General features: G+C 43.2%; 1 protein-coding gene across 1 annotated transcript in view; it reads right to left on the bottom strand.

Moving 5' to 3' along the window:
• rab3gap2 (RAB3 GTPase activating protein subunit 2 (non-catalytic)) overlaps positions 1-24101 on the bottom strand; it is a 116169-nt gene that overhangs the window by 25231 nt on the left and 66837 nt on the right. The window contains exons 23-27 of the mRNA XM_085980986.1: positions 16994-17154; positions 16134-16347; positions 9815-9988; positions 6647-6753; positions 2367-2433 (exon numbers count right to left, since the gene is read on the bottom strand). Of these exons, the coding sequence (XP_085837112.1) occupies positions 2367-2433; positions 6647-6753; positions 9815-9988; positions 16134-16347; positions 16994-17154 (723 nt within the window). The remainder of the gene's footprint in view (positions 1-2366; positions 2434-6646; positions 6754-9814; positions 9989-16133; positions 16348-16993; positions 17155-24101) is intronic.

Below are 24101 nucleotides of genomic sequence, written 5' to 3'. Positions count from 1 at the left end.
GGGTTTTTAAAAAGGTCAGAGAGGGCAGTGGAGAGGTGGGCAGGCTTAGTGAGAGTTCCACCAACAGTGACGGGGCAAAGGGAGCAGGCTGCACAGAAGGCTATTCAGAGGAATTGAATGCTTAGGAAGAGATGTAGGGCTGGAGGATAATGCAGAGAAAAGAGTCAAAGCTGTGGGAGGAATTTATAGGCGAGGACGAGGATTTTGAATTGATGCTTTGGAGTGACTTGGGGAGCCAGTGTAATTCAGCAAGAACAGGGCTCATGGGGGGGGGGGGGGGGGGGGGGGGAGGGGGGGCGCAAGTCCAATTTAGTGTGGAACAGCATAAGTGCAGTAGTATTTTGGACAAATTGGAGGATGGGAGGCCAACAAAGAGTGCATTAAAGTAGCTGTCTGGAGATAATGAAAGCAAATCTAAGGGTTTCAGCAGTAGAGAGGCTGAGGTAGGGGTGGAGCTAGAAGTAAACAGTCTTGGATAGGAACTTCAAACATAATTCAGTCAAACAGGATGTCAAGATTACAAACAGTCAGATTCATCCTGAAAGAGTAGCAAGGTAGCAGAGATTGGAGCAGGGTTAGATGGTTTCAGTCTTCCCCCATGTTGAGCTGAAGGAAGTTATTACTCATTTAAGACTGGATGATGGACAAGCAATTTAATAGCACTCAAGAAGTGGTAGAGAGATTGAGTTATCGCAAGTGTACATATGAAATCTGACCCCATCGAAAAGAATCATCAGTGTAAGTGTGAAATCTGACCCCATGCCAGCGACCATTCGAATGCTACAGAAAGGATGAAGATAAGGATGAGGGATAATTCACCACACTAAGTCACAGGGAAGGTCATTCATCACTTTGACTGGGGCTGTTTTTGGTCCTGTGAGAAGGGTGGAAGCTGAATTCAACCAAGGAGATGGGCATAGAGCTGGGAGGCAACACATTTGAGGATCTTGGAGAAGAAAGGAAGACTGGTAACGAGATGAGAAATTCCTTAACACAAAGGTCACATTTCAGTTCACAGGGGGCATGAGCTCTGCACAGTGCAAGTATCTGGAGGATGCCCGAATCACAACAGACTCAACATATTGATTTCACAACTGGTTTAGCCATCCATCACCAGATCTGGCTGGACCACATGAAGCCCTATCACACATCATTCTCCTCTGCTAAAACTGCTCACTTCTCCACGATCATCCTGAACAGCAACAATAACCCCTGGCTTCTTTTCTCCACTACCAACTATCCTCCTAAACCCGTCTCCTCTTTCCTGTTCCACCCTCACCGCCAACAAGTGCAAGGAGCTCAAAGACTCTGTCACTAAAATTGAGACCAACCGGTCAACTGCATTTCCCCCACCCCCCTATCCCATGCTCGCCAAGCCCTAGCTTTGAGCCAGTGTTATTTCTCTCCCATCTCTTGTCATGCCCTCCCTTAGCTCATCTTGTCCACCTCCTGCTCCCTTGATTCCCTTTCTGACCTCATGCTAGTGGATGTTGTAAATGACTCCCTCTCCTCAGGTACTGCACTACCATTGCATGCCAGGATTTTTAACACTGATCGGGCCAATCACAGTGCCACCTGTAGGTGATACTACATCCACATGTTGACATTTTTGCCACTGTCAGCACCTGACAAGTTTTCACTGCATTTTGGAATAGAAAGTTGCTATCCACCCTGTTTTTAATATGACAGTTGTGATTCTTCTGCATCATTGCTCAGCAAGTCACAGGACACACTGTTTATATCAGCAGGCTATGTTTATGTACAATATAATGAAAACGGTGGTCATGCCTCATCAACTTGCTTGAACTTTTTAGGGAAGTTACTAGGTTGGTGGATGTAGATTGTCTGGTTAACAGTATATCTTGATTTTCAAAAAGTCTTTGATATGTTTAAGGTGGCTGAATAAATGAAATTGCATGGTATTTTTGGATTTTACCTGTGATTCTGTATTTTTTTTGTGAAAGCTATCATTAGTGGCCTTGATTATTTATTATTATATGATGGTTTATTAATGTACTTAATACTTATCACTTATCCTTTTGAAAGCAAAGGATACACATGAAGATGCTGGGGGAAGATGTGAAGAGTTGCTGGTAGCTACCAGGCTTTTAACAGCTGAGAGAAAAGAAAGTTGAAAGCAGTGGGGAAGGGGAGGTAGCACTGGGCTTCGTAGAACTGGGTTTGGGGTGCTCGAGTTAAGGGGTTTAGGAGAACCAAAGATCTCTGGGCATGGTCCGAAATTTAGATTTCCAATCTTAGCGGGAGGTTTGGCTCCCAGACACACTAATGTTTCCTACATTTATAAATTTAAATTGTATTTGTAGAATTCTGTTTGGTACACCATGCTGGCTATAACAAGTACTAACCACGCTGAACATGAGCATTGCCAATGCATTTCAGATGGTCCACAGATATGCTCAAAAAACGGCCTTCCTAGAAGTCAAAAGACAAAGCAGATACTGAGAAACCACAACATTTAGTTAATTTTAAAACCAGAAAAGCCAATGTGAAAAATATTATATTTATAAGTAATTATATATAACATTTAGATATTAAAAAAGACTAATCACAATTTATATACAGAATGCAGACATTGAGTATTAAAAGCCTTAAATGGCAACATGAAAAACAACTGTACATTCATAACCACACATCACCTAAAGTGCTAACAGCTCTACTCTATGGATGCAAGCAACAGCAACGTCCATTTACATAACGCCTTTAACATAGAAAAAGGTGTAGTGCCAGAGGACTGGCGGATAGCGAACGTAATACCTATATTTAAGAAGGGAGATAGAACATGTCCAGGAAACTATAGACCACTCAGCTTAACATCAGTGGTAGGAAAAGTAATGGAATCCCTACTAAAAAGGAGAAAATAGAACATCTAGTCAGCATGGATTTCAAAAGGGAAAGTCTTGCTTGATCAACCTAACTGAATTTTTTGAAGAGGTAACAAAGAGTAGACAAGGGTAGTGCAGAAGATGTAATTTATCTAGATTTTCAAAAGGCCTTCGATAAGGTACCACATAATAAGAGTAATGAATAAGGTCAGGGAATGCGGAGTCAGGGGACAAGTAGCAGAATGGATATCTAGCTGGCTTCAAGGCAGAAAGCAGAAAGTAGGGGTAAAGGGTAACTATTCAGAGTGGCAGAAGGTGGGAAGTGGTGGTCCACAAGGATCAGTACTGGGGCCACTATTGTTCACAATTTATATTAACGATTTAGACCTTGGAATTAAAAACACAATTTCTAAATTTGCGGACAACCACCAAATTGGGGGGGAAGCCAATACTGAAGAGGACTGCAACAAATTACAAAAAGACATTACTAAACTTGCAGAATAGACATATAATTGGCAAATGAAATTCAACACAGATAAATGTTAGGTATTACATTTTGGTAAGACAGATAGGGAGGTCACATATTGGAAAATAAGAACCTAAATGGGGTAGAAGAACAAAGTGATCTAGGAATACAAATACACAAATCACAAAGTTTCGACACATGTTAAAGCCATAAAAAAAACAAGCACTAGGGTTTATTTCTAGAGGGATAGAATTGAAAAATAGTGAAGTTATGCTAAACTTGTATCGAACCCTGGTTAGACCACACTTGGAGTACGGTGTGCAATTCTGGTCGCCATATTATAAAAAGAATGTGGAGGCACTGGAGAGGGTGCAGAGAAGATTTACAAGGGTGATACAAGAAATGCGAGGGTATATCCCATCAGGAAAGGATGAACAGGCTGGCTCTCTTCTCTCTTGAAAAAAGGTTAAGGGGGAGACCTAATAAAAGGTCTTCAAAACCTTTCATGATTTTAATAGAGTAGATTCAGAGAGAGTGTTTCCACTTGTGGGAAGAGCAAAACTAGAGGCCATCAATATAAAATAGTCACCAAGAAATCAAATAGGGAATTCAGAAGAAACTTCTTTACCCAGAGAGTGGAACTCGCTACCACAGGGGGGTGGTTGAAGCGAATAGTATAGATGCATTTAAGGGGCGATTAGATAAGCATGTGAGGGAGAAGGGAATAGAGGGTTTTGCTGATAGGGTTAGATGAGGAAAGACAGGAGGAGGCTCGAGTGGAGCATAAATGCCAGCATAGACTGGTTGGGCCGAATGGCCTGTTTCTGTGCTGTATATCCTATGTATGTAAAATCTCTCAGATGTGTAATCAGGCAAAAATCAACAACAAGCCAAAGGAGGAGATATAAGGAGGTCTGACTAAAAGTTTAGTCAGGGATGGCCTTGAAGTAGGAGGGGTTTCTGAAGGGAATTCCAGAGTTTAGGACCTAGACAGTTAAAGGCATGGCCACCAATGACAGCTCAAATGGAGTAGGGGATGCACAAGAAGTCAGAGTTGGAGGAATGCAGAGTTCTCAGTTGTAGGGCTAGAAAAGGTTACAGAGATAGGTAGGGCAAGGCCATGAAGTGATTTGAACACAAAGATGGTATTTTAAATTTGAGGTGTTGGTGGACCGGAAGTCAAAGTAGGGGTGATTGGTGGGCAGGACTTGATGCAGGAGAAGATACAGGCAGTAGAGTTTTGGATGAGTTGAAGCTGATGGAGAGTCAGGAGAGCATTGGATGTGTCAATTCTGGAGGTGACGAAGTAATGGATAAGAGTTTCAGCAGCAGATGTGCTGAAGCAGGGGCAGAAACAGGTGATGTTCCAAAGGTAAAAGTAGGCCTTCTTTGTGATGGAGAAGATATGGATTTGGAAGTTCTGCTCAGGGTCAAATAGGACACCAAGATTGCAAACAGTCTTGTTAAATCCAAGACAGTGGCCAGGGAGGAGAATGGAATCGGAGGGGTCAAAGACAATGGCTTCGGTCTTCCCAATATTTAACTGAAACAAAAATGACAATCTGCAAGAGTGAAAGTTATACAGTTAATCTTCATGATTTGATTATTAAGAAGTGGGGCTGGACTGTCCGCCCCTACAAGATAATGGCAGAAGGAGGACCATTAGGGATTCCAACACCTAAGCCAGGTCTCCATGCTTATGACTGGAACAAAAAAGCTGCTTCAGCTATGCCTCAAGATTCTGTCAATCCAAAATCAGCACAGAATATTAATCGAAAAGCTCAACATTGCATTTCCAGCCAGAAGAATTCTTTCTTATATAATATTATTGCCTAGAGCTCAAGCTCTATATAATTAAATTCAAACACGGAGTTAATCATCACTTGCTGCAGGAGCGCTCATTAAACTAGTGGGAATTCTGTGAGTTGCCCGTTACTGTATTTTCCAAGACAAATGTGCTCCCAGCAACTACCAGCCGATTTAATAAGATGTCTGTACTTGTTTATGTACTAAAGTATTTTGAAATATATTTTTTGAAATATAATTTTTCATTTGGTATTAAAAACCAAATACCACGACATGTAATAATGCAGGCATGTTCTTGAAAATAATCTTTGGCACCTGCCGTAACAAGGATCATCCCTGTAAAGCACAATGGTCCGGATTTTGCAGTGGGTAATGCTGGCGAACTGTCAGCGTTCGCTGTCATTACCCCACTGAAACTGACTGTAACTTCAGGATTTAAATGCAGAATCCTGAAGTTGCGGTCAGTAATTTACTACTCTGACACTAGCTGCACTGTGGATCCCCCCTCTCCACCAATAGGTGGCAATCCATGAAACCAGTGGAACAGATGAAAACTTGAGCTTTTCCGCGCTAATATCGCCGTTACATACTGTGGTAAACCACTGTTATTGTTGTTCACCGTTGTTGTTGTTGTTGCACACTGTTGTACCTATGCATGCCTCAGCTGGCTCCGCCCCTGGCTCCACCCACAGGCCCAGGTATAAAGGTGACCGCTCTGCAGCCCCCTGCCTTCCTGGAACCCAGTCAACCACGAGAGGCATGCTCTGTTCTTTGCTAATAAAAGCCTTTTAGTTACTCTCCTAACTCTCCGTCTTTTATGAGTAATTGATAATGCATCACATACCCCATTAAATGTTAAGCCTTGTTGGAACAGGTGCAACTGGGGTTTTAACAGCGTATTGACTGCTAAACAACCGATCAGGCCCGGAAAAACTAATTTTTATATTTGTGGAGTGTCAAATTTCTCCATTATGATAAAAATTACAAAAATTTATTTTTGAAGTTTGTTCATATTTCAGCTTGAACCTTAAGCCCATGTGTATGTCCCAATGTTTATTTTGATCTCTAACATTTTTAAAAAGTGCAGAGAATCAGTGCTGTTTCTTTTCCTGTCTGAGAATTCTTCAATGTGATTGGCTGCTTAGACAGCTTGATGCTGTCATGCTGCACTACATTTGGAATCCCCTATTCACAGCGTTACAATCAATTACACACCGAGAAACCTAAAGTTTTCGCCACATAGATCACAAAGAAAGCTGTCCACAGAGATCTCAAGGTTAGTGGAGAACGCCTTAGCTTCGCCATTGTCTGCAAATCACAGGCCATTAATTCAGTTAATAGTCCTTTTATAACAATATAAAATATAAACTAGGCTGAGAATTTATGTGAATACTGAATTTTAACCACGTGTGGAGCACTGCACTAGCTTTCATGCAATCATTATTTTTAGCGTAACAAAGAACCCACTTTGTTAAATTAACAATGTACAACATTTTAAAATCAAATCTGAAGAGCTGTGTATTGTCTCTACCTCTGGATCTTTGTTCCATTGCACCACGTACTCCCAACAACAATGAGCATGAAGAACATCCGATTCTAGGCTGCAAGGGAATCGCTCATATGCCAACTGGAGCAACTCTGCAACAATAAATAGCTTTTAAAACAAGAGCAAACTAGCCTTCGGAGTATAGAAATTCCCTATTAAAGCACATAGCATCTATTATGCAAAATCAACATAAATATTCCATACTGTAACTTAGAATTAATGGAACATTCAGAAACAGAGCATTTATACATTCACAGCATAGTCTTAGGATTATTGGAAATGCTACTAAACTCCTTTAACAGAGTTAAACTTTTAAAAATATAGTAAGTTAAGTGGCAGTTTCACAAGACATTTGTGTGGACCAATGGTGTACCAGGATATTAGTTTGCTCCTGTAGTTTCTCACATGGTTAACTCCAATGTCATCAATACTATCAGGAGCAATCATCAACTGGAGGCTAGACACTCCTTTAAAGCAAGGAGCAAAATCAAGATCATCAATAAGAGTTAACGTCACTCAGGTTCTTCATATACCCTCCTAATGGTGGGTTACAGTGCATCCATTATAGAGACCTGGTAGGAGGCTGTCCACTCACCCACTTGGTTGGAGATAGCACACTGAGAAAGCCAAGTATTGGTGGATAAATCAGCAGATATAGTAGAATGAATGGTCGTCACTAATACATCACAAAAAATAGTATTCTATTTTTTGTATGCATATGAAAAAAACACAATTCAAAATGCAACAGGGTCCCTTAATTTCCAGAAACTTTACACCTATGTATACCTGTGTTTTCTCCTGTGAATTAGCAAATTCCCATCAACTTCAACTTGTTCAAAGCAGTTTTCAGCATTAAACTGATTTCTAGATTGAAAGTGTTACAACCTACAAAGTTAACCAATTTAATGTATTGACAAATGAAAACTATGCAATTGCTCTTATTAAATTAAAAAAAATACCAATATATATCAGATACAAACTTTTCAAAACTCAGTAATAAAATACTAGCCTAGGAATTACATCTGGGACTGTTAATTGTATTTTAACACGAGAGCAGTGAAATAGCCACACGTTATAGTCTGTCTCACAAGCTGGATTAAAATCAAATTTCACTGTCCTTCATTGTCTATTTGATTTAGAACACTTGCACAGTTTAATGTATTCTACATTATCTTTTTAGTAACTTTATAGCTCATAAATGAAGCAATATAAATGAAAGTAGATTATGAAAGTAAGCTTGCAGGGAACATAAAAACAGACTGTAAAAGCTTTTATAGTTATGTGAAGAGAAAAAGATTGGTGAAGTCAAGCGTAGGTCCCTTGCAGTCAGAATCAGGAGAATTTATAATGGGGAACAAAGAAATGGCAGACCAATTAAATACATATTTTGGTTCTGTCTTCACAAAGGAGGACACAACTAACCTCCCGGAGATGTCGGGGAACATAGGGACTAATGAGGGGGAGGAACTGAAAGAAATCAGTATTTGTAGGGAAATGGTGTTGGGGAAGTTGACGGGATTGAAGGCTGATAAATCCCCAGGGCCTGATAATCTACATCCTAGGGTACTTAAGGAAGTGGCCGTGGAGATAGTAGATGCATTGCTGGTCATCTTCCAGAACTCGATAGACTCTGGAACAGTACCCATGGATTGGAGGGTAGCTAATGTTACCCCACTATTCAAAAAAGGTGGTAGAGAAAAAGCAGGGAATTGTAAGCCTGACATCGGTAGTGGGGAAAATGCTAGAGTCCATTATAAAAGATGTAATAGCAGAGCACTTGGAAAGCAGTGACAGGATCGGACAAAGTCAACATGGATTTACAAAAAGGTAAATCGTGCTTGACTAATCTACTGGAATTTTTTGAGGATGCAACTGGTAAAATAGATAAGGGAGAACCGGTGGATGTGGTGTATTTGGACTTTCAGAAGGCTTTCGATAAGGTCCCACATAAGAGATTAGCTTGTAAAATTAAGGCACGTGGGATTGGGGGCAAGGTATTGACTTGGATAGAGAACTGGTTGGCAGATAGAAAGCAAAAAGAGAGTTGGAATAAACGGGTCGTTTTCCGAGTGGCAGGCAGTGACTAGTGGGGTACCGCAAGGATCGGTCCTAGGACCCCAGCTGTTCACAATATATATTAATGATCTGGACGAGGGAATTGGATATAGCATCTCCAAATTTGTAGACGACACAAAGCTGGGTGGGAGGGTATGCTGTGAAGAGGATGTCGTGAAACTCCAGTACGATTTGGACAGGTTGGGTGATTGGGCAGAAACATGGCAAATGCACTACATTGTGGATAAATGTGAGGTTATCCACTTTGGTGGCAAAAACAGGAAGGCAGATTATTATTTGAATGGCAATAGATTGGGAGAAGGGGAAGTGCAAAGAGACCTGGGTGTTCTTGTGCACCAGTCGCTGAAGGTAAGCATGCAGGTGCAGCAGGCGGTTAAGAAGGCAAATGGTATGTTGGCCTTCATAGCAAGAGGGTTCGAGTACAGGAACAAGGCTGTCTTGCTGCAGTTGTACAGGGCCTTGGTGAGACCGCACCTTGAGTACTGTGTGCAGTTTTGGTCGCCTTATCTGAGGAAGGATGTTCTTGCCATGGAAGGAGTGCAGCAAAGATTCACCAGGCTGATACCTGGGATGGCAGGAATGACATATGAGGAGAGATTGGGTCGATTGGGCTTGTACTCGCTGGAGTTAAGAATGAGAGGGGATCTCATTGAAACTTATAAAATTCTAACAGGACTAGACAGAGTAGATGCAGGATGTTCCCGATGGTTGGGGAGTCCAGAACCAGGGGTCACAGTCTAAGGATAAGGGGTAAGTCATTTAGGACAGAGATGAGGAGGAATTTCTTCACCCAGAGAGTGGTGAACCTGTGGAATTCACTACCACAGAAGGCAGTTGAGGCCAATTCATTAAATATATTCAAGGAGTTGGATATATTTCTTAAGGCTAAAGGGATCAAGGGATATGGGGAGAAAGCAGGGACAGGGTACTGAATTTGGATGATCAGCCATGATCGTGTTGAATGGCGGAGCAGGCTCGAGGGGCCGAATGGCCTACTCCTGCTCCTATCTTCTATGTTTCTAATCATGCATGTTTACTGGCAACTAATTAAACACATTTACTTTAAGCTCTTCTTACCTAGTATCCTTTCCAAGCCAAGCTCTTTGTACTTCTCACTGATGAGAATGTTGTTCTCCACTTCCAACGGCTCTTCTGTACCTTCGAATCTCTTGGATTGATGGGCCTGTTTCAGAATGCTTGGAGCAAGATCCAGTTTGAAAATCCATTTTGCCACACCATCAGCAACAACTCCTGGGAAAGATAAACAGATACAGATAGTTAAATGACAGTATCTCACAGAACGAGAAGTATAACTTTGTGAAATTTTAAACTGGCTGAAAATAATTAGCACTTTTTTTTTTTTTAAACTGGCTCTCGAGATGGCATTGTTAAATTTTTTTCTGGGCGCTAGATTACTCATACAGCAGTGTTCACAAACAGTGATCAAGTCAGAATCTTCAATAAACTAGAACCAATTACGAATAGGTAATGACAGCAAGCTGTCAGCGTTCACCGTCATTGCCCTTCTAAAACTGACTAACTTCAGGATTTAGAGCATGTGTATCAAAACACAGAAATTCTGAAGTTGCAGCCAGTCATTCACAGCTCCGACACTGGCTGTGCGGTTTCCCCCTGCCCCCCATAGCCGGCAATCAGTGAAACTAACGAGAACTTGGGCTTCTCCGCAGGAATATCGCTGTTAAATACCCCATTAAATGTTAAGCCTTGATGGAATAGGTGTAACTGGGGTTTTAACAGCATATTGACTGGTAAACAAATGTTCTGGCCCTGAAAAACTATTTTTTTAAATATTTGTGGAGTGTCAAATTTCTCCATTATGATAAAAATTACAATTTTTAAAAAACTTACACGTGAGAGTCCCAAACTTTATTTCACTTTCTGTAACATTTTCACAAAGTCCAGATAAAAGCAGCTTCTCATTGCAGAATTCCCACAGATAGGAAACCAGGTAATGTGATTAAGCTGTCTAAGCAGCCACAGTACAGCTTAGACATGTACAGCAGGCACCTCAAAGCACTGGAGAGGTACCTCCGCAAGATCCTGCAAATCCATTGGCAGGATAGGCGCACCAACGTCAGTGTTCTTGTTCAGGCCAACATCCCAGCATCGAAGCTTTGATCATGCTCGATCAGCTCCGATGGACGCATTGTCCACATGCCCGATACGAGACTCCCAAAACAAGCCCTCTACTCAGAGCTCCGGCACGGCAAGAGAGCCCCAGGTGGGCAGAGGAAACGCTTCAAGGACACCCTCAAAGCCTCCTTGAAAAAGTGCAACATCCCCACCGACACCTGGGAATCCCTGGCCCAAGACCGCACAAAGTGGAGGAGAAGCATCCGGGAAGGCGCCGAACACCTCGAGTCTCTTCGCCGGGAGCAAGCGGAAGCCAAGCGCAGGCAGCGCAAGGAGCGCACGTCAACCCAAGCACCCCACCTACCCGCCCCTTCAACCACCGTCTGCCCCACCTGTGACAGAGACTGTAGGTCCCGCATTGGACTCATCAGTCACCTGCAAACTCATTTTTAACGTGGAAGCAAGTCATCCTCGGTTCCGAGGGACTGCCTAAGATGAAGAGACAGCTTATTGATGTCACAGCAGCATCGCACTACAGAACGCTGAAATCAATTGAACGTCGAAAAAGGCAAACTTCTCGCCACAGAGATCGGGAGATCTCGGTGGGCATTTCTTTGAGGCCTGTGGCGAACACCTTTGCTTCGCCACTGACCGTAAATTATGGGCCACTGTTTCAGAAAAGCATGCACAAGGACTGAACAGGGTTTAATAATTGGCCAAAAACCTTAAACGTTAGTAACAAGAAAATTAAAACTATTCTATGGTTAGAAGCAAATAAAACCAAACACATCATACTCATGTTTAGTTAGGTAATATAGCAACTTGGCTAGTTAACAATAATTTAGCTAAAGGAGGGGATGGGAGACATTGGCCCCGATTTTCGGCTTGTGTGGGGAATGGTCGGATTTCCCCGAATGTGGGGTTTCTGACACACATAAAAAAGTGTCAGCCAGCTCCACACAATTTTCCCTCAAGTGGCCAATTAATTCCTAGCATGTGGGAAGCCTTGCTAATTGTCCAATTCGAGTCAGAAATCCCCACACTATGATGTCATCATTCGTGGTGCTTTCAAAGTGTCCAGCAAGCTTCTCAACCACTCTTGCACAATGGCAGAGGAGCCTGCACCAGCTGCTGCCAGTGGCAGAGGCCGAGCTGCCTTCAAATTCAACGAGGCTTCACTGCAGGCATTATTGGATGGGGTTAGGGCCCACAGGGAGGTCTTCTTCCCTAGGTCAGGGAGGAAGAGGCCTCCCACTGAGACCAATGCTGCATGGATGCAGGTGTCAGCAGATGCCAACTCGCTGGGAGTCACCAGAAGAACCTTGGCATTACATCTCTAACTCCTTCCTTTACTCCCCCACAGTACCATCCAGAGCCCCCGTCCTCACTGTGGAGGAGGAAGAGGCTGTGCAGCCAGACTCCTCAGAGGAAGCTCCAACCTCTGAGGGTGCAGCGTCAGCAGAAGTAAGCGCACCCAGCACCAGCGCAGACACTCACACCTCGGGGGGACCTTCGGGACATAGAGTAGTGTTGTCACCTGGTGTTTCACAGCTCACAAGTGAGCCTCAGCAGATTCTGGAGACAGGGACAGCAGCGGAGAGTCCTCGTCGGAGGGCGCAGGACTCTGCCAGCTCAGCTCAGCTGTGCTGCATGACGACCCTCTGCCTCTGGGTCCATCTGCAAGAGAAGAGGTGATGGATCTCCATGCACAGATGCAGGACTCTCTGGCAGGTTTTGTCTCCAGGGTCGCTGCGAGTGCTGAGCAAATGGAGGAGTCCATAGCGACCACGAGCAGAGCCTTTGTGGAGTCATTGGCACATGAACGCATCACCATGGAAAGGTTGGCAACCTCCATGCAGGAGATAACTCGCCTGGGTACAGGAAACATGGTGAGTGCTCATAAGAGAATGACATCTCTTGAGGAGCGTTGGCCATCTGTTGAACAGAGAAACCAGATCTTCATGGAAGTCCTTCGGAGTAGGACTTCCAGTGCAGAAACGGGTCCCACTGGCCCCCTAAAGCGCAGAAAGGTGCTCTCGAGCCACTTCCAAGCGCTGGCCCCTTCTGGCCTGTGCAGCTTCAGGTGAGTGAGCAGCAGCCTGGTGCTCCTGGTTCTCATCCTGCTGTTCCTGGTTCTGCTGCTGCCGCCTCTGCTGTTGGAGATCCTCTAATGCCAGGAAGGGAACGTCCCAAAGGCCTCCCATGCTTCTGGCAGATGCCTCCGTTGAGGGGGCGCTGAGTTAGGGTGGTGAGAGGGGCTTCCCAGGAGCTCACACTGGAGAAGTGTGTGAGGCTCCAACTTTCTGCAGCTGCTCCTAAGGCTTCAAAAAGTTCCCCCAAGCCTTGATCAACAAGATCCTGCAGCCTGCAAATGCTGCCTATTTAAATCTCTTCAGCCCTCAGCGACCTGCTGCTGCAAGCAAGCAAGCCAGCTGTTTTCATGCCAGCTCTCAGCAGCGGGGTTCCCCGCAGGCGGGTTTCAGGTGGGGAAAGCCCCAAAGTCGCAACGGCACGGGAAAATCCACTTCAACAAGCAGATAATTGCTTGTTAGTGCTCCGACAACCAGTCCCGCCAGCAGCGGCCGGGACTGAAGCGGGGCGCGCGGAAATGGCAGTCCGAAAGTCGGACGGGGCGGGGAATCAGGCAGGGGGGGGTCCCGACCCGCTTTTTCACCGATTTTCGGCCCCCGGCCACATGAAAAGCCGCCCAACGGCGGCCAGAAAATCAGGGCCATAGCATCTGGTTATTTCTCCATCTAAATTGTGTTTTATATTGATATCTAGCACTACAAACTACTACTTTTAAAATCCTCTGTGAAATAGAAAAATACATTTGCATAATCTCACCGATAACTTAAATTAATCACTCTCAGAATTAAAGCTCTGGGAGTTTGATAAAAGAACTTTTTGCCATTGGTGGAACCTAGAAAAGGCTAAATTAAGATCCAAAAACTTTAATAACTTTCGCAGTTCCATGTAAATCCAGAAGGTTCTGAATTGAGTAAATACGACACAGGGTAACTGTGGTAGCAACGACAAAGTCTTTTTTTAAGCTATGTTTGGACTGAGAAGGCAATAAAAAACTCCACATGACCAGTAAAGAGCAATGCAAGGCAAACTCTAGTCAACTCTGAGGACACGGTAGAGCTTTTAAATGGTACTTAACATTAGTCTTCCCGTCAGTAGATAATGCTCAGTTGCCATAATGCACAGTTAATGCTAAAATGGAGAATGTCAAAGTGAATACACATATATCCAAGAAAGAAGAAGGGGTCTCAAATCTGATGGTGCTGCTGGACCTGAAAGCATTCACTCGAGTGCTTGAAGAAATGGGGAGGGCGGGGATGTGTAAAGTGAGCCCCTGGTTTATACATTTAATAGCTCACTAGAGGCAGGGAGTGTTCCCATGGACGAGAGGGAGGTTAATCTAGGACCAATATTTAAAAAGGGCAGCAAGACAGAGCCTTTAGTTTAACTTCAGTTGTTGGAAATTTATTAAGAGCGATCACTCGAGAAACCCTGTTTGACCACCAGGACAGAGTAGACATTATTAGAGACTCCCAACATGGCTTTTGGAGATAATTAGATGCTACAGTTCAGGACAGGCAGGGGGGGAAAGAAACATGTGTTTTTCCCCCCTGAACTGATAAACAAGATGGAGTGAATGACCTTCCTTATCTATATTTGTCTTGTGACCTAATAAATGTTTAGTTCATAAATACCGCATCAACCCACTTCACTAATGTATATCATTTATATTTCAAACTAAAATAGCAATACTTCAATACAATTTTATGTAGCCAAACATTATCAAACACACAACAGTTTTTGTCAAGAATAGCTTGACGACTATATCCAAAACATCTTTTCAAATAGCAAAACCGATTTTTATTATCTCTTTTTAGTGAAGCACTACCTGATCTGAAATGGTTCAGTTAATTTTCCAATTGCTTTCACAGCAAAATACTAGAAAAAAACCAGAATGTTATACTCAAGAGTTAAAACACTATACAAATTGTCATTCACCCAATGAAGTATGCATCTCTTTGCAACCAACATGGTCCTCAAAGTAGTCTGGTAACCTTTATTTTTAAAAAGGGGCAATAGGTGTTAAAGTTACCTTTTTCAGATGAGAATTAGAATTAATATTTGAACAGCTTACATGATGATATATTTAACATACAATAATTTTTAAACAAGGCTCTTTGAATTCCAGTTGAATATACAATTTAAATGTTTGTAAAACCAACAGGTAACAACTAAAAGAAAATTGTGCAGCTGCTCTATATCTGATGGTGAGTAAATGTTTAACCAAAGCTTGACATTTCTCTCCACAATATGCTCTGATGAATCGTTTCTTAATTTGTAGCATTATTAATTAGATATATACTCGTAATTTAATAGATGTCAAGATAAAACAGGATTGACATTTGCTCCATTCTCAGAGTTTGAACCCTTCAATGGAGTCTCAGGTTTTAAGCCTCTGATTTTCAGACTTACGCATATATATACACCTCAGTGCGTCTCAAATTCTTATGACCACGGAAACTGAGCAGTGGCATGAGAGAACCTTCAGCCGAGAACCAGTATTTCAATGAAAGCAGAGAAAAGGGAGCACTTGTCAATCTTTGGAACAGATGTCCCGAAAGGCAGAGGCAATTAGCTTAAGAGCATGAAAGCAGAGGAGGAAATTAGTTAACAAAAGTGAGAAAGATAGAATTTAGAAACCAAAGTCAAAGATTTATAAAGAGCAAACGAAAAAGAAAATATTGACAAGTGGGGAAAAAACCAATGAGAATACAAAGCCAAGAAAGTAAAGTAGGAAACAAAAGCCAAACAATAGCATTAAGGAACAGCAAGAGTAGTGAGCCATATACCAGGAACATAAATATACAGCTGCAGTTTTACTGCCACTTTCGCATTGGTGTAAAGTGGTTTCAGGGGGCGCACCAACACAAAAATCCAATCTGACTCAAACACACTAAAACCAAGAAATGAGACCCATTCCCGGATCCAGCTTCCTGGAGGGAATCTCACACAGCTTGCCTCGAGTGCATTTCAGCTTGGCATTTGGTTATAAACTGCAGCCCATGACCTGACTATCATCAACGCCCATTCATTTTGTTCTTCCTTTTTGCATAAGACTCCAACAACCACTCATGGGAGCATTGCTGGTGTCCAAGCTCAGGTGATGCTCACAACTTTAGGAGGAGGATTTTGGTAAACATCAGAAACCATTCTCGAGGCCCTGGACTACCCACGAACAGAGTTATGAACACATGTAAACGAGAAGGGTTCCTACCTCGACCACCTTCCAGAAGTTTTTTGACAGAAATGCTAGTAAGTGGCTCAGAATGACGGCAGGCTGTGCTGGGTGGTTTATTCCCTTTGCTGTGCAGAAGTGTTTGTAGTATAAGGCAATCCTCAAGCTGTCTCAGCAACAGATTCCAGTGTTCCATGTCAAGAGACAATGCTTCCCAAGAATCAGTCATTCCATCTGAAGCCACAGCTTCCAGCTGTTGGGAAACCAAGAAGTAGTTAGCACAGCAGTCGGAAAAACTAGATAAAAGTCCAACTATCTTTAAGAAAGGTAACAAAAAAAATAAATCACTGCACCCCACTGAATTCACATCCCAGCAACAAAAATTAGTTCAGATTGTCCAGGTCTTCAAATCCAGTATTCAAGCAATCATCTATCTCTGACCGCCATTCTTCAACTTCTAGTGCTGGAGGTCATTTCTTTAATTTACTGTCCGATTCCTGCCACGTTTTCTTCAGTCTTAGCTGTTCTTTTAGTTATGCAGATTTTTATATTGTTTAATTCCCTCGATCAAGCTCTGCCAATTTAGATTCTAGGCTGAAATTGAACTGTTGCAGCTTCCCCAAGGACTAGGGATATAGAGAAGCAATTTATTCTGTTTTACTTGCAAGTGACAACGAGCCAATTTTCAAATCAGAAGTGAGTAACATTCCCCACACTTGGCACAGGATTTCAAAAATATCTACAGCAATTATCAAAAATAGAGGTGACACACAGGAGCTCTGCAGAACAACCATCTTCCAGCAGATCATGTAATGAATATTGCCACAACTGGTACTAGAGAATGAATAGTTTACTGCTTTGTTTGAACAAGTATAACAATTGACAACAATTCTACTCACATCTTTCTCAGCCAGGCTGTTTGTTACACTCATAGCTACACTCCTTCCAACAAGTGCAGCTAATAATGCAGCTCCAATATTCTCTGCCTGTGCACAGGCAATGCGCATTTGCTGCCACCATGGAGACACTGACTGAAGATCCCATGAAGTATCAATGGCACCTGCAGGGAAACATGAATTTCAAATTAGAGATGGATTAAACGCTTCTGATTTGGTAGTTACTAATGCAACCACCAATGAATAAGCCAGTGTTATCAGACAACTGCAGCTATGCATGCGAGTGGTACTTAGCAGCTGAAAATGAAATGCCTTAATTACAGTGTTACAAATGCTTAACTTCTTAAACTTGCAGTGCTAACTGTACAACAAAGTAAATGTTAATTATTTAAACAAAATGTGAGGGAAATTTTAACCCCCACCCCCCCCCCCCCACCCCAACCCCAACCACACGACACGTGGGAAAAGGTCAGTGGATACAAATTTAAAATTGTAACAGGCCCAATCCGTAATTTTTACGGTGGCAGGTTGCAAGGCTCATCGGTGTCCCACTCGAGAGGCAGGACGCCTCATTATAATATTTAAATCAGGCTCCCACAGTGTAGTTGGGAGCCTGATTTAAATTTAACGCTGGCCAGCTGGGTTTCCCAGGATGGAGACGGGAGCAGCCGGGTCAAGTAGACAAAGGCTTTTTTATAGCACAGCTTATGATCCAGGAGAAGCCGGAGTGCTCCCCATAGCCTCTCAAGCGCACCTTCTGCTGCACTCAGTTGACCCCCCCAATCCAAACGCGCGATCCCAAGCCTTTGTCAAATCCCCCGCCCCCACCCTCGCACACCCCGCAATCTTTGTTGATTGCCGGGGACCGTCCCCAACAGTCAGCCTGTCAATCTGACAGGCTGCCGGGCGTGGGGGAAATGGTATTAAAAAATGATAGAGGTCCAACCGTTAATTTCGGCAGGACCTCCGTGTGCCCGGGGTTTCCGGGTTCCTTAAACCTGTGTCTTCTGGTTACCGACCCTTCTGCCACCGGAAACAGTTTCCCCTTATTTACTCTATCAAAACCCTTCATGATTTTAAACACCTCTATCAAATCTCCTTCTCTGCTCTAAGGAGAACAACCCATGATAAATTTATTGAAAACAGAATAGTGCGCGCAGTTTTGGGTGAATAGAAAGCACATTAAAGTCATAGAGTGTTCAAAGTAGATTCACTAGGATGATGCCTGAAATAAGTAACTATAGTTATGAGAAGAAACTGTAGAAGAGAATGTTAAGATGAGATTTAACCTGGAGGTGCATATTCACAAATTCTCAAAGGTGGCAGGGCAAGTTGAGACAGCAGTTAAGAAAGCATATGGAATACTTGGCTTTGTAAACAGGAGCACCGAATACAAAAAAGTCACGCTAAACTTTTACAAATCACTGTTTAGGCCTCAGCTGGAGTACCGTGTACAATTCTGGGCACCACACTTTACGAAGGATGCCAAGCCCTTGGAGAGGGTACAGAGGAGGTTTACCAGGAATGAGGGACTTCAGTTATACGGGAGAGATTGGAGAGGCTGGGACTGTTCTCCTTAGAGCAGAGAAGGTTAAGGGGAGAACCTAATTAGAGGTATTCAAAATTACGAGGGGTTTTGACAGCAAGTAGGGAGAAACTGTTTCCTCTGGCAAGTGAGTTGTTAACCAGAGGTCACATTTAAAATAATTGGCAAAAGAACTAGAGGGGAAATAAGGAGATTTATTTTCCCCACACAGAGGGTTGCTATGATCTGGAATGCACGACCAGAAAGGGTGGTGGAAGCAGATTCCATAGGAACTTTCAAAAGGCAATTGGATATGTATTAGAAGAGAACTAATTTGCAGGGTATGGGGAAAAGCTGGTGTGTGGGACTAAACCGGACAGCTCTTTCAAAGAGCCGACACAGCACGATGGGCTGAATGGCCCCCCTTCGGTGCTGTAAGATTCTACGATTCCAGTAGGGTTGTTTACATTGTGAAGGCTTGGATAAATAAAGAAAGAAAGCCGACTCCCTCTTTCTGTGGAAATCAGTGACAAGGGACCATCAATTTAAATTGTTATTAAGAAAGTGAAGAGGGGATTAGGAGAAATTTCTTTATGCAGAGTAGTTGGAGCAATAGGAAGCGATGTGAGGTAGAGTCCACTGCAACTTTTACAGTAAAAGTGCTAAATATTCAAACCTGAGGAAAATAGAGGTGTGGAGAGAAAGCTGGCAGTGGGATTATACAGAAAACTTTGGTTTATCCGGAGGTTGTATGTCCGGAAACCTCGATCTAACGGCAGAAATCAGCAGCCGTTTTGGTTAGGTTTTTTTTCTTCTCCTAGCATTTTTTTTTTTTTTTTTTATAAAAACAAACAGTCAGGCTCTGGAAAGCGTCTCTGTAGCTTAGCAACAGCTTCAGAGACGCTTCCAAGGTACGGGCCGAGTGTTTACAAGCTGTTGCTAAGCAACAGTGTTTGTTGTCAGATACGGAGATGAAAACCTCCGTATCCTTCAACATTAGCGCTGGTCTATCCGGAAGTTTTGAAAGATCGGCAGCAGCTCGGTCCCGTCGGTGCCGGATATCGCGAAGTTTCCTGTATTTGAATTGCTGTAAAAAAAGAGCCAGCAAACATGAGGCAAATAGACTTCCTCTACGGTTTTATGGGATTCAGTATTAAAAGTGTTAAAGGACTCAGACTGTCTCACCTTTCTTGATTGCAAGCTAAATAAAAAGGGAGTGTAAATATTCCTACACAGTGATGTCAAATCAGGATCAACAATAAGTGGTTTCAAAACTGACTTCTTGGAAGTAGTATTGTGGAAAGACCCATAATCTTAATTTCTCCACCCCCCCCCCCCCCCCCACTAGTTCAGAGAAAAAAAGTGATGGATGCGTTTGATTAATCCAAAAATAGACCAAATTACAAGAACTTCTTTTTCTCTTACAAAATAAATCTCAGATGTAAGAAATCACACAACACCAGGTTATAGTCCAACAGCTTTATTTGAAATCACAAGCTTTCGGAGCGCTGCTCCTTTGTCAGGTGAAGTGGAGAGATGCATAAAAACACAGCTTATATAGTCAGAGAATAATGTCAGATGTTTACAGGTAATCTTTCTAACTGCTCAGACGAGGAGGAACGCGATGGACACCTACAGACGCTGAAAGACACCCTCATAAGAACGGGATATGACGCTCGACTCGTCGATCGACAGTTCCGACGGGCCACAGCGAAAAATCGCATAGACCTCCTCAGAAGACAGACACAACCAACAGAGTACCCTTCATTGTCCAGTACTTCCCCGGAGCGGAGAAACGACGCCATGTTCTTCGCAGCCTTCAACATGTCATCGATGACGACAAACACCTCGCTAAGGCCATCCCCACACCTCCACGACTTGCCTTCAAACAGCCGCCTAACCTCAAACAGACCATCGTTCGCAGCAAATTACCCAGCTTTCAGGAGAACAGCGACCACGACACCACACAACCCTGCCACAGCAACCTCTGCAAGACATACCAGATCATCAACACAGATACCGTCATCACACGTGAGGACACCACCCACCAGGTACATGGTACATACTCATGCGACTCGGCCAACGTTGTCTACTTCATACGTTGCAGGAAAGGATGCCCCGGAGCAAGGTACATCGGCGAGACCATGCAGACACTGCGACAACGGATGAACGGACACCGCGCAACAATCACCAGGCAGGAGTGTTCCCTCCCAGTCGGGGAACACTTCAGCAGTCAAGGACATTCAGCCTCCAATCTTCGGGTAAGCATTCTCCAAGGCGGCCTTCGAGACACACGACAACGCAAAATCGTCGAGCAGAAACTGATAGCCAAGTTCCGCACCCATGAGGACGGCCTCAACCGAGATCTTGGGTTCATGTCACGCTACATGTAACCCCACCTGACGTAGGGTCATCCAGACTCGAGTCGTCGTTGGCTTGTTCTCTCCACACAGATGCGGCCGGACCTGCTGTGATTTCCAGCAAAAAAAATGTTTTTTGTCTTTTTTTTGTTTTTCATACAGACCCCAGCATCTGCAACATTTGACCCCTTGTGACCCCACCTCATTGTTCTTTGATGTAATGTTTTCCTGACTGACCTGTTTGGACACCATTTACACCTTTGATTGCTGTGATTATCTCTCTGCCGAGGTGTGATAAATGGCAGTTAGAAAGATTACCTGTAAACATCTGACATTATTCTCTGACTATATAAGCTGTGTTTTTATGCATCTCTCCATATCCTCCCGACGAAGGAGCAGCGCTCCGAAAGCTTGTGATTTCAAATAAAGCTGTTGGACTATAACCTGTTGTTGTGTGATTTCTTACATTTGTCCACCCCAGTCCAACACCGGCATCTCTACACCAAAATAAATCTCCCAAGTTGTTTCTGTAGAAAAACACAGCAAAAAATTGACCCAAGGAGAAAACTAACAAAGTGTTAAAAAGATATATTGGTCCATTAATTATCTTGCTGTTGGTGATTCTGGCAAGGCTGCAATTATTTCAAATCCCTAGTTAAACTGAGGTGGTGGTGGTGGGCCTCCTCCTTGAACCACTGCAGTCCATGTGGTGATGGTGCTTCCACAATGGTATTAGATAGGGAATTCCAGGACACTGACCCAGTAACTATGAACGATCAGCAAAGATATATTCCAGTGAGAAAGAAGAAGAATGAACCATCCGTGGCTAACTAAGGAAAGTAAAGGATGGTATCAAATTGAAAACAAAAGCATACAATGTTGCGAAGAATAGTGAAAGGCCAGAGGATTGGGAAATTTTTAAAAAGCAGCAAAGGACGACTAAAAAAGAGAGAAGATAGCTTATGAGAGTAAGCTAGCAAGATATATAACAGACAGCAAGAGCTTCTACAGGTATATAAAAAGGAAGAGAGTAGCTAAAGTAAACATTGGCCCCTTAGAGGATGAGTCTGGGGAATTAATAATGGGAAACAAGGAAATGGTGGAGACTTTGAACAAATATTTTGTATCGGTCTTCACAGTAGAAGACACTAAAAGCATCCCAATAATGGATAATCAAAGGGCTATTGGGGTGGGGAACTTAAAACAATCACTAGAGAGAAAGTACTAGGCAAACTAATGAGACTAAAGGTAGACAAGTCCCCCGGACCCGATGGCCTGCATCCTAAAATCTTAAAAGAGGTGGCTGCAGAGATAGTGAATGCATTGGTTGTAATCTATCAAAATTCCCTGGATTCTGGAAAGGTCCCAGCAGTCTGAAAAACCGCAAATGTAACACCCCTATTTAAGAAAGGAGGGAGACAGAAAGCAGGCAACTATCGACCAGTTAGCCTAACATCTGTCATTGGGAAAATGCTGGAGTCCATCATTAAGGAAGTGGTAGCAGGACATTTAGAAAATCATAATATAGTCAAGCAGAATCAGCATGGTTTTATGAAAGGGAAATCATGTTTGACAAATTTGCTGGAGTTCTTTGAGGATGTAACGAGCAGGGTGGATAAAGGGGAACCAGTAGATGTTGTGTATTTGGATTTCCAGAAGGCATTCGATAAGGTGCCACATAAAAGGTTACTACACAAGATAAGAGCTCACGGGGTTGGGGGTAATATATTAGCATGGATAGAGGATTGGCTAACTAACAGAAAACAAAGAGTCAGGATAAATGGGTCATTTTCAGGTTGGCAAACTGTAACTAGTGGGGTGCCGCAGGGATCAGTGCTGGGGCCTCAACTATTTACAATCTATATTAATGACTTGTATGAAGGGACTGAGTGTAATGTAGCCAAATTTGCTGATGATACAAAGATAGGTGGGAAAACAAATTGTGTGGAGGACGCAAAGAATCTCCAAAGGGATACAGATAGGCTAAGTGAATGGGCAAAAATCTGGCAGATTGAGTTCAATGTGGGAAAATGCAAGGTTATCCACTTTGGTAGGAAAAATAAAAAAGCAAACTATTATTTAAATGGGGAGAGATTACAAAATGCTGAGGTACAGAAGGATCTGTGGGTCCTTGTACATGAATCACAAAAAGTTAGCATGCAGGTACAGCAAGTAATTAGGAAGGCAAATGGAGTGTTGGCCTTTATTGCAAAGGGAATGGAGTATAAAAGTAGGGAAGTCCTGTTACAACTGTACAGGGCGTTGGCGAGGCCACACCTGGAATACTGCATACAGTTTTGGTCTCCTTATTTAAGGATATACTTGCATTGGAGGCAGTTCAAAGAAGGTTCACGAGGTTGATTCCGGAGATGAAGGGGTTGTCTTATGAAGAAAGATTGAGCAGGTTGGGCCTATACTCATTGGAGTTTAGAAGAATGAGAGGGGATCTTATTGAAACATATAAGATTCTGAAGGGGCTTGACAGGGTAGATGCTGAGAGGATGTTTCCCCTCGTGGAGGAATCTAGAACTAGGGGACATAAGTTCAGAATAAGAGGGCACCCATTTAAAATGGAAATGAGGAGGAATTTCTTCTCTCAGAGGGTCGTGAATCTTTGGAATTCTCTTCCCCAGAGAGCTGTGGAGGCTGGGTCATTGTCTCTCCACCTTAAATATATTCAGAGACAGATTTTTGAATGATAAGGGAGTCAAGGGTTATGGGGAGCGGGCAGGGAAGTGGAGTGGAGGCCAAGATCAGATCAGCCATGATCTTATTGAATGGCGGGGCAGGCTCGAGGGGCCAAATGACCTACTCCTGCTCCTACGTCTTAAGTTCTTATGATATATACCCAAATTAGCATGGTGTGTTACTTGGAAGTATTCCCACAACATTGCTGCTTTTATCCTTTTCAATGGCCGAGATTGCAGGGGAGGGAAGTACTTTCCAACTAAGCTTGGTGAGTTGCTGCAGTGCATCCTGTAGACTGTACATACTGGAGTCACAGTGCGACAGTAATGGAGATGTGGATACGGAGTCCAGTAGTAGGGGTGCTGATCAAGTGAACTGCTCTGCCCTAGAGGGTGTGAACTGAGTGTTGTTGCAACTGCATTCATCCAGGTGAGTGGTGAGTACTCCATCACACTCGTCGTATGAGCTTTGCAGATGATTCAAAGGCTTTGAGATGCCAGGAGGTGAGCCACTCATCAGAGTACCCAGTCTCTGCCAT

Source organism: Somniosus microcephalus, chromosome 3, assembly GCF_052327205.1.
Source record: "Somniosus microcephalus isolate GS21.2 chromosome 3, FLI_Smic_1.0, whole genome shotgun sequence".
Taxonomy (NCBI): Eukaryota; Metazoa; Chordata; class Chondrichthyes; order Squaliformes; family Somniosidae; genus Somniosus; species Somniosus microcephalus.
Note: the sequence above shows the minus strand (reverse complement) of the source record. Positions and strands in the feature narration are given on the sequence as shown.